At 41.7% G+C, this 10,687-nt stretch overlaps 1 protein-coding gene across 1 annotated transcript in view; it reads left to right on the top strand.

The window, feature by feature from the left end:
- Positions 1-1,884: 1,884 nt before the first annotated feature.
- The window catches only part of CD40LG (CD40 ligand), an 11,307-nt gene continuing 2,504 nt past the window's right edge, over positions 1,885-10,687 (top strand). Inside the window, exons 1-4 of the mRNA XM_006035664.3 lie at positions 1,885-2,040; positions 4,368-4,505; positions 7,092-7,137; positions 8,626-8,697. Coding sequence (XP_006035726.1) covers positions 1,885-2,040; positions 4,368-4,505; positions 7,092-7,137; positions 8,626-8,697 — 412 coding nt within the window. The remainder of the gene's footprint in view (positions 2,041-4,367; positions 4,506-7,091; positions 7,138-8,625; positions 8,698-10,687) is intronic.

The following is a 10,687-nucleotide window of genomic DNA, read 5'->3' as shown; positions in this document are numbered from 1 at the left end:
GCAACAGGTGCTCTTTATCTCTCTGGACCAGAGCCCCCACACCAATTATGAATACTGGGGACTTTGCTGGATTAGGCCAATGTTATTATCGTGGTGCCCAGAACCCGGCTGAACCCAGAGTCCCAGTGTGCTGGATGTTGTGCAGACAAGCAGGAGGAGGCTGCCTCTGCCTTCAGGAGCTTACAGTCTGATTTGACAAGCCAGGTGAAGGAAGGGTTTGTTACCCAATGTTACAATTGGGCATCAGAAGCATGGAGAGGTTTGAACCCCCTTGCCCAGGACTGGGTAGGAAGTGCACGGCAGGAATAAATGCAGATTTCCCAAGTCCCCGGCTAGTGCGTTAATTGCTAGAGTTCCCGTGCCTGCCAGAAGTGACAGGCTTGGCTTTCTCCCTAAGAGGATCAGGGTCTGGACACAAAAATCAGGGTCTGGACACAAAAATCTGTGCTGTGCAGCAGCCTGTCTGTATCAGTGAAGACAGACGGCTTTGGGGTGAAGAGCATGGTCAGTGAGAATACAACTGCACAAGACAGCTGGCCAAGATCCCCTGTTCCTAAGATCCCCTGTTCTTCCCACCCTTTTTGGCCAACCCAAGCATAGTGCCTGGGGAGTTTTGCCTGAGCAAGGATTACGAGTTATGCCTCTTGGATCATTGCTTATTTGGGGCTGACTTTCAATTGACTTTCTCTTTTTAAGGACCCATTTCATAGCATTTAGCCAGTATGTGCCAGTGGAAGCAGCTTGGGACATCATGGTACAGTTCAGAAAGCTCAAAGAAAGCTAGCTTGAAAATCAAATAATGGGGAGGAGGTGAAAGCCCCCCGTTACTGTCATAGTTCTGGTAGCATCAAAAAGCCCCAACAAAGATGGGGGCCCCATTGGGCCAGCTACCAAAAGAGCTGGTCCCTTTCCCAAGGTGCTTACGTTCTCATTAGACAAAAGGAGTATCACCATCCCCTTTGTACATGTAGTGAAATGAGATGTAGAGACATTATGTGGCTTGTCCAAAGTCACGCAAGGAGTAGGCAATAAAGCCCAGAACTGCACTTCAAATCAAGTCAGTCCTGAGGCTGCTGTGACCATCGGGGCACCTTAGCTGCTGTGCATCATTGGTGATTCTTTGGGCAAAGTGAACTGGTCTTTATGCATGGATGGCCATTGGTTCACAGGGGCCTCATCTGCCCTTTGAAAGGTCTTGCTTTTAGTTCACGTACCCTCCTCACCCAGGCTAGCCTAGGTTGGTGTGCCGGTTTAGTCGCTGACAACCTGACCATGGAACCAGCTGTGCTGGTTTACATGGGACCAGAGAGCAGGCCAAGAGAGGCCTGGCTTGGCAGAACTGCACTTGCCTCTCTTGATTTCTAGTTTTTGTCGTAACTACAAACCCATCCTTCCTCTCTCAGGAAAACAATGAGTTAATAAAGGCTCTTTTCCCTTGTTCTGAAACAATTAGTGTTTGACTGTTTCCAACCCTTTTACCACCTTCACTGAAATTCAATCACTTTACTCATGGATTCGTTTCCCTCATTTCTTTGAAGTCATTAGCCGTGAAATGTTTGTCCGCGAAAGGGAAAAAAAAGGGGTAATGCTCTAGAGTGTTTCGGGGCAAATATGAATACATGGAATAAGAATATTCAACTGACTCTGACAGAACAATAGGAAAAAGCCTGGAAGTGAGCAGCCGAAGAAAGTTTAAGCAACGTTTTTGTTGTGGGAGATGGTAGTGAACAAACCTCCCCACTACGAAGGGTTTTTTCCAGGAAGTGTGGGCTGTGACAATCTTGCATGCTTTAACTATCTTGAGTCGCATGTTACCAGGGTCAGTTCTTATGCTGCTCATGACTACAACTTTTGAAGAGGAAGCCTCAGCAACGTGAATACAGAATGAATGAACCTTATGCCCCAACGACACCTAGACCTACGAGTACCCGCTCATCAATCAGCATGAAAATTTTGATATGCTTTCTTAGTGTATTTATTGTAGCACAGACTATTGGGACTGCACTGTTTTGCTTATATTTTCACATGCAGTTGGACAAGGTAAGATTAGTAGTAAGACTGTGTTAACTGGACCAGTACTAAAATGATTTACTTTCAGCACAGAGAAAACTGTTGAACAAAGATGAATAATGATGCAAAAGCTGTTAATAATTTTCTTATATAGAAGTGGCATGTATTACATACATTTTCTTGTTTGGGTCTTAATCTGCCACTTACTGAAGAAAAAATATATGTTTAAATTATATAAAGTTCACAGACTTAAATATTTGTACAGAAGATATATTTTGCTAATGAATCATGCAATTAATAAAAGAATTCTGGATCAGCAAAGCGAAGTGTAAATTATATCAAAACAAATGTATTTGATCAGGTTAAATTCAGAGATGACAGAAAGTATTGCGTTCAAGTCAGTGTGAACACCGTGAATGATGATTCCATGCTCTTTGGGAGTAAATGGATACCTTTTAATTTGTGATAGTATTTAAGACCCAGTTGTATTATGATTTATAGTGACACTTAGAAAGAGAGAGTAATGCCAAAAGTGAATTTTTATGTAAAAGTTTTAGAGTCAGTTTCACTTTACAAATCTTCTTTATACATTAAGAAAAAAAGAGTAGACTTATTTTTAAATAGACACAATCCAAATGGTTTTGCCTTATGCTTCTGAGAATGTTTATTAAAGAATTTGAAATGTAAAAGCTGTTTTCAATGTTGCTGTTGCTCCAGTGGTGGATAAGCCCTCTAACGCCACTCTATTTAAAACTAAGTTTTACTCAAACAACAGCGAAGAGATATAGCAGGAAAGCCAATTAAAATATATATATAGAATCAAATGTGTTCAACTTAAACAGTGCAAAAGAATGTTTTTCTTAGTGAAATGTAAAAAAATTATCATTTTAGGTTCACATTCATAATTGAAATGTTAATGTGTGGAGTATTCAGTTTGCATGTATGTGAAGTGTAGAACTGGGCTTCAAAAGTGTAAGTGCGAATGGGGTGTTAGTTATAGCTGTGTTGGTCTAAGGATACAGGCAAACAGGTTATTTGGATAAATGTGACATCTTTTATATTATATCTTTTATTAGACCAATAGTTGGTGTTAGAAGATATCACATTTGCCCAAAGAACCTTGTCTGCCTAAGTGCAACCGGGGAATTAGTCTGTGAGAATCACAGTGGTACAACGTTCATACCGGTTTGCAAAATCCTTGTTCTCCTCCAGTTGCACCTTTCTGCCATTTGGCACTACCAGTAGTATATCTACGGGGGTGTCCAGGTCACCATCCCTGGGTGCTGACTGGAGGGGTGAGGGACAAAAAAAGAGCAACTATTATGCTTCTGGCCTCACTGTTGGCAGCTCCATGTGCCATCACCATCTATAGGGCACTAAATAGCCATTACACCTGCAGACACGATTCCAAGTGAGCGCAGGAGTCAAAGTCTGTCCAGTGGATGGAATGACTGGTTACTGCTGCAGCAATGGAAAATGTCACTTTCCCAAAATTAACAGCATCAACTGGTTTGGTTTTAAAGAAGATGATAATTTGAGGTTGTAAGAAGTTTTTGGCTTTTTAAAAATCTGACTACCATTTTACTGTGAACAGCCTGACCTGTAGACTCTCCACTGATGCAGACCTTAGGGAACCTGCTTGGTTTTCAGCAGTTTTAACCCCATGTTTTAAAATTAAATTTTGTGATTTTTTGGGACAAAAAAGTTTCAAAATGAAAACTCATTAAAGTTTAGTTTCTAAACATTCTGAAGAAATGATAGAGCTTCCATTTTTTCACATTTTTTGTCTGAAGCTATTACCGAATTTGACAGCAGTTCACAATTAATTTCGGTCTCCTCAAAACCATATTTTTTGGCAAATAAACTCTCCACTAAAAAGAATTTGCCCTGTCCTGGTTATGAGCAGCATCTTTGATTTCACTGGGACAAACTAATTAGAGCAGGTACAGATCCACGTGAGTACCGGCCACAGATCAAGCCCTTAATGACTGGTCCAGATTTCTGAGCCGATATCTGTTGTCAAGGTGATGCATGTCCTACCTTTTCAAAGGGGGGAGGAGTGGAATGTAATGTGAATTAATACTAAAGACCTGACAGTAGGTTTCACTTGTTGTTGCACAGTTCAGGTAGAAATATGTTGTGAGGTTTAGCCTCCCAGATGTGATGCGAGCAAAATTCCCATTGAAGTGCAAGAGAACTTTGTCTGGGTCTGGACGTCAAGTCATCAAGAGATGTGGGATGGGGGGCTTACCCATTTGTGAATTATCATTTCAGAATAAGGTTTGCCTGTTTTGCTTTGTCACCTGGCCACTCTCCCACTAGCATTCCTTTTACCCTTTCTGTCATCTCGCTTGCAGCTGAAAGATGGGATGAGCTTAAATGAAGATTTCTTATTCCTGAGAAGATTACACGAATGTCAGAAACCAGAAGGTGTGGAATCTTCATTACTGGACTGTAAGAAGATTACAGACAGGTTGAAGCATCTGCTAATGAAGGTAAGAGGCTGGGTCTACACAGGTGCACACACCCGTACACAGTCTTACAAGCTTTATTTAAAAAGCAACTTTGGTGTGCTTTTCCATCCTAGGCCAGATTTCAGTCTTAGTTAAAGGGAAGTTAAATGGAGACTAACTCCTTTGAAGTCAATGGAATTGCTTTTTTGCAACTGTCGCTAGAATCTGGAAGCCTGATCCTGCCAGCACAACCGCTACCAATCACACGGTAGAAACAAAGGTATAAGGAAATGCTTGTTTGCACTGGAGCTCAGGAAGTAGCATAACTGAGGGGAAGCAAGCAGGGCAGCAGCCCTGGGTGCCGCTTTTGTGAGGGGGTGCAAAAGCAGCAGTTGCCACAGCAGCGTGTGATTGCGCAGCTGCATTCAGCAGAGCGGGAGCTGGTGCTGCCCAGCGTCTGAGCTCAGGCACTTTCTCTTTAGAACCGAAGCTCCAGAAGGCTGGACTCCGTGTCTCTGATATTAAATATCATGCACAGAAAGCCAAAACACCTAACGCATCATAATTATCATCATGCAGCAAGATAAGTTATCTATTACGATATCTATAATGCATCATCCTAAAAAGCATAGATGATAAGATTCTAGGTCACTGTGAACCCATTTTCACAACATTTTCTCTTTTCAAAGATTAAAACAAGTTATATCATATAACAAAAATCTCTTTGTTTAACAAACAAGGCCTGAGTTCTTCAAAGAGTACACAGGGCTTTGATGACAACTTCTATTGGCTTCTGGGGAGAGCAATAGAGAGAAATGAAGCTGACTTGCAGTTTGTACACCAAACTGGAGAGCAAGCTCCCTGTGTGGACTGATGGCAGGATCTGGCCCTGTGACTAATCAGTAACCCCAAAAGACTGATTCTCTGATGTATGCCACCTTGCAAAATCTGACACCTCTACACAGTGGGTGTCAAATGCTAACTGGTTTGATATTAGATAGGATTTTTACACCCACTTTGCCCAAATGTCAAAGAGTATGTGGGTTGTAAGGCATGGTAGAGTCAGGCCTGGATGCTGTGGTCATAGTGAGGGCAGAGGTGCAGCATCTCTTAACAGCTTGAAAAGACAATGTGCTCTGCAAATACAGGAGGAACAGAAGGCAGCAGCTCCTCCAGGTGCAAGGAAACAGAGCACAAGCTGCATGAGAAAATACAATCTGACACAGGCTCTTGGTTTCACATAGTCCTAGGCTTGCATCAGAAAGTGTAGCACCATTACTTCTAATCAGCATTCCACGGACAGGTTTGAGCTATCTTGTGGCACCAAATGGCTCATAATCGCTGCAAGGATGTGCTTCATCAGATAGTAGTTTGTTGCGTTTTTTAAAAAAAGGGACTTACATGAGCTCTTATGCAAAGATCATGAACTCAAGTTCACCAGTGAGTTCAATCTCAGTATTCTCTGTGACTGAAGACAGCCAAACCTAAATTGGTGTCAAACCTGGGAGAAGGAGCCCTCAATCTCTGTGTCCCTTGGAATTATTTATCATGATGTTTATTGTACTCAAGATATCTGGTGTTTTGATATTCTTGTCTGACTTAAGTGAAAATCCTTGGGGTATGCACCCCCGAGGACCTGACCTAACCTCCATCAAAGTCAGTGGGAGTCATTCTTAAAGCTTTGGATCAGAGTCTAGCTGATGAGGTCTATTGTTACTGAACTTGGCCAGCCTCTACAAGTTCCTAATACCCTCTTGGTGTGTAAGAAATGATGGAGTCTGGCATTGCAACAATGTGCACTGGCCTTCCAGAAAAGCTTTGGTCTGATGATGCACATTTTTTAATTGCCCTGAATACTCTTTTCATATATATATATTTCTTTTTGGTTTGCAAATAAACTTTTTCAGTCAGAGCATCTTAATTGTGGAAAACGTGACATCAAAGACTCTTTAAACTGCAGGCTACAAATGGAAAGTCAAAACTCTGCTGTGCGTATGATATTATCAAAGCTATTTTCACAAGTTATGTAGTTATACGTGCCCTGTAACTAAGAGCTTGGGGCCAAACTGTGCCTTCGTTTATACCTGCTGAGCTGTGTGTGTCTGCACTGGAAGAAATGAGGGCAGGCAGAATTAGATCTTAAATAACTGCTCTACCAAAGCAATGAAGATGAGTTCCTGCATTGCAGGAAAGAAAAGATTTCAGCATATGAGATATGAAAATGGGAACGCACTCATTTGCTTTCTTCTCTCTCAAATATTTAACTTCGACCTGTACCACAGAAACACTGAAAGTGTATGTAGGTACCAGAATGAGCAGAGAGGATTATGTGCAGTAAAAATGTTTATCAAATCCTTTTATTTAGAGCTTGTCAAGCTATAATAAGCTTTTATAATGTCAGTCACTTTCAATGGATCGGTATTGGAATCACAGGCATTGCACTACATCTCCGTGTATGATGACTTTCCTTACATGGTAACTGATAACTCTAAGGCTGGCATTATGATACCTGTGATTATGATACAGGCAGTGCACGATGACACGTGTGAGGTACAGAACATTACTTAAACATTGAGTTTTCAATCAGTGAATCTCTGAATAACATCTTTTCTACTATCCTTGTTTTAGGAGGACAACATCAAAAAAGACACTGAAACATTTGAAAAGCTGAAAGGTATGTTCTAGATGTTTGGGGCAAACTTTTTGCTACTGGGGAATTAAATCAGTCCGGAGACATACTTTTCTTTGCATCATTGCAAACCAAGGGGGCTGCACAGGGAACTACATAATGAGATATGCTGCATTTGGGGCCTGACCTTGGCAAAAAGCACATTGATCAGCCTTTGGTTTCTAATGGTATTTTAAAGGTCCAGAGTCCATATCTTAATGCCTTTGTCAACTGTTAGCTTTCATGTGTCATTTGAAACAAGGTTAGAGGTTTTGCTTTGCTTATTGCCTAGGTTTTTCAGAGCTATTGTGGCATGATGACAGGAGGTAGAAGAATATCTGACAATAGTCTGGAGAAGGATAAAATATCAGAGGAATAAAAGAGCATGTACAGAAACCTGCCAAGTGGGGAATTGCTAGGTCTACTATCATATAAGCCAGTAATGAACACTGTAGTGTTTGCCTGAGTGACTGGCATCTAGGTCTGAGCAGACAGGTTAAGTCAGCACAGGTGTGAACAGCCACATGTAAAGGCATATTCGAGTTAGTTTCTCCACCGGTGCTACCCCTGCCTGTGACACTAAAACTTCTGGCAGCAAGTCTCACAGTTCTTTGTGTTGCAGTAAGCTGAGCTGGGCTGTGATCCTCATCTAGTGAAACATGGGAGAATGTGTTTGTCCTTCTGGTCACACAAGAGAGGAGTAGTGTGGGATTATCCACAAATGAGTGGATTTAGTTTATGCCCTCACTGCAAAGGGGTGGGATTTGACCCTCAGGGAAAGTAGAACCTCTAACCCATGTCCTAAGCAGAGTTAACTAGCTTTGAATGAAAGTACTCATAAACTCAGGAGAGAAGGGGTTTTACGTGTAGTTGGGAATGCAGCTAGGGCTAATATCCAAGAAAAATCCTGGGCTAACTTTGCAGTGAAGACATATCCAGCCACCCTTATCTTGAGATGAACATATTCCAGCCTAGCCACAGCAGAAGACAGCACCCCACCTTTGAGTGGGATCAGTTTCAATTCCTCTGCTGTCATCCACCTGGGATCAATCTGGCAATTTATCTTCCTCAGCCTTAATCTTCATGGCTCTCTGAAGTCAGGAACATTGTTATTTAAGACCTTTTGTCCTACCTTGCATTTGAAATTTGCTGAGACCTCTCCACTGCCAATGTCTAGAAGACATCCTTCAGATGCCTGCAGCAGGACATTCTCTGTTAAAAGTCCCCATTTTTGTGTGCCTGTCAGAGCATGAGTTTGCATTCAAATGCATGCTGCTCCATCAGATTAGCTCTGGTCCTGCAGGGATCTGCTTACTGCAGCATGCGAGACTTGGCTTGTGTTGGATTTATCAGGGCAATGTCAGGGATAAGATATTTTTAAATCAGTTCTGGCCCTTGCATCCGTTAACATAATTATAGTGCAATACAGCATTTAGTGTGGTCTCGGGTAGAGAACAAGAATTAAAACATCAATTAATCACTGGTTTTGTTTAGTTGCAGATGTCAGGAGGCACCCAGTTGCAGCTCACCTGGCAGGAATTAAGAAGGGCAACAAATCAGTACCAGGTAAGAAAGCTTCCTTCTCAGATCACATTCACAAATGGGATCATGTATTATATAAATAATGCCATCATGGAGTTTAGTAACACCAAAAACCAAACCTGACAATGGACATTTTTGCTTTTCTCAAGGCTAGTGTTCTGTTCTTAAGCATATATTTCCTAGAAATAAAAAACAGTGCCTGATTTTTAAGGTATGTTTTTAGTGAAATGAAAAAGGTTTAGTTTTTTTCCCCTAATGGAACCAATCTTTCATCTCCCAGCTAAAGTCAAAGGAAGATAAATTGAATCTTGCAATCCTATAACACTCAGGGGTCCTGTTGCAGTTCATACTTTAAAGGGATGCAGGATGGACTGGCTGTAGAGAAGTGTGTGAGAGAGAGCTGTGGGTGTAATTTTCCTAAAGCTATTTTTGTTTCCCTTTTTAGAAGAAAACCTGCCATGGGCAGAGTGGCATTACTGTAGAATTGCCTCTCTCAGCTGTGGGAGAAAAGGTTCAAAACTGCTTAAGTAAAGGGGGGATGGGTAATATGAATCATCATATGCAGACTTCAAAGGAGCTTATGCTGAAGTACAAGAGAAAAATATTAATATCCTGCAAACCCTTAGTCACAGGTCAGCTCTTGTAGACCCTGAATGGCTTCAAGAGATATCTTTATGCTAACCTTGTCTCCTAAAATTTCCCAGTAGTAGTAGCAACAGTTAAGAGTATTGATTAGACCAAGCTGTGTTGGCTGGTGACTTTGTCATCACTGTACCTATAGATCACCATATAAATCATGATTGCTTGGGGCAGGGCTCAACTGTCTTTTGAAACCACTCAGCTGGGACCATTTTCATTGCCATTTTAGCTGCTTTCACACTAGCCATAAGTTAATTTCCTAGTGTGTCCCTGACCAAGGTGACACCCTGCAAATGGAAAAAAAAAAAGGAATTACTCAAATGAGTAAGAGCTTGAAGATGATACCCTCAATCTTGTAAAGATCTCCCCACTTGGGCCTATTTTAATTGACTCTGGAGCAAATACCAGTAAATAGCATTGCTCTTTCCATCTGTGATGCTGCAACTTTCTCAGGTTTCAGCTTACCTCAGAGCTCAGCAGCACATGTGGAAAACTTAGATAAAATCGCAGAAGTAAGAAAGTCACTGCATGAATGTGCTCCTTAGTGAGATATTTTGTTGAGATTAGAATGCAAAGTGAAAACTCATGTAAATTAAATGGTATCCTGGACAGTGGGGGAGAAAAGAAAACCATCCACTGTCCTAGAAATACATATGCTTAACTATTCCTTCAATAGTGGATCTTCTTAGGAAGTGATGATGTCCCCAGCCAGCTACCATTGAAATGAATAGGATTTCAGTGAGGGTAGGGTTGGATAATTGTGTATTACTGTCAGAGCCCAGAGTTCATTCCCTTGAGTATTTAATGCTCTGCCTTGCCCATCTAGCTTCAGGACCTGCCATTTGACATATAGCACACACAAAACAACCCAGCCTGGCACGCAGCAGAGATTGGTAGTGGAGGTTTGTGTTTTGCCACAAGACCATTTATGTTTTGTGTGTTGTCAAGCTCTGAGGCACTCGCTGCAAATATAGATTGAAACTTCCAGCCACTTTATTTTTATACATCCTCACTTCATTTTCACCTCCTTTGGCGACTGGAGGAGCACAAGTGCAGGAGGAGCACGATAGCGAGCACCGCTCACGTGCCAGAAACAGATAAAAGTACTGGGTTGAAGAACCCACATTTTTAATATGAAATCATCATTCATTACAGAGAGGTCCTGATGGCCCTGAGTCAGACCAGTATGCAGCTCCTGTACAAGGCAGTGAGAGTTGTGTTTCAGTATCTGCAATACACCTTGAACTGTGTGGGCTTCAAAGAACCCATGCCTACTTATGCTAACCTGGTTTTTTGTATTTACTATTTGCAAGGATATTATAGCATGTGTGACGGTGGTGAAATACAGTGCCACCTGGTCAATTAGAGGGAGCAG

This window comes from Alligator sinensis, unplaced genomic scaffold, assembly GCF_000455745.1.
Source record: "Alligator sinensis unplaced genomic scaffold, ASM45574v1 scaffold1584_2, whole genome shotgun sequence".
NCBI classification, from domain to species: Eukaryota; Metazoa; Chordata; order Crocodylia; family Alligatoridae; genus Alligator; species Alligator sinensis.
This window is presented reverse-complemented; position numbering and strand designations above follow the sequence as displayed.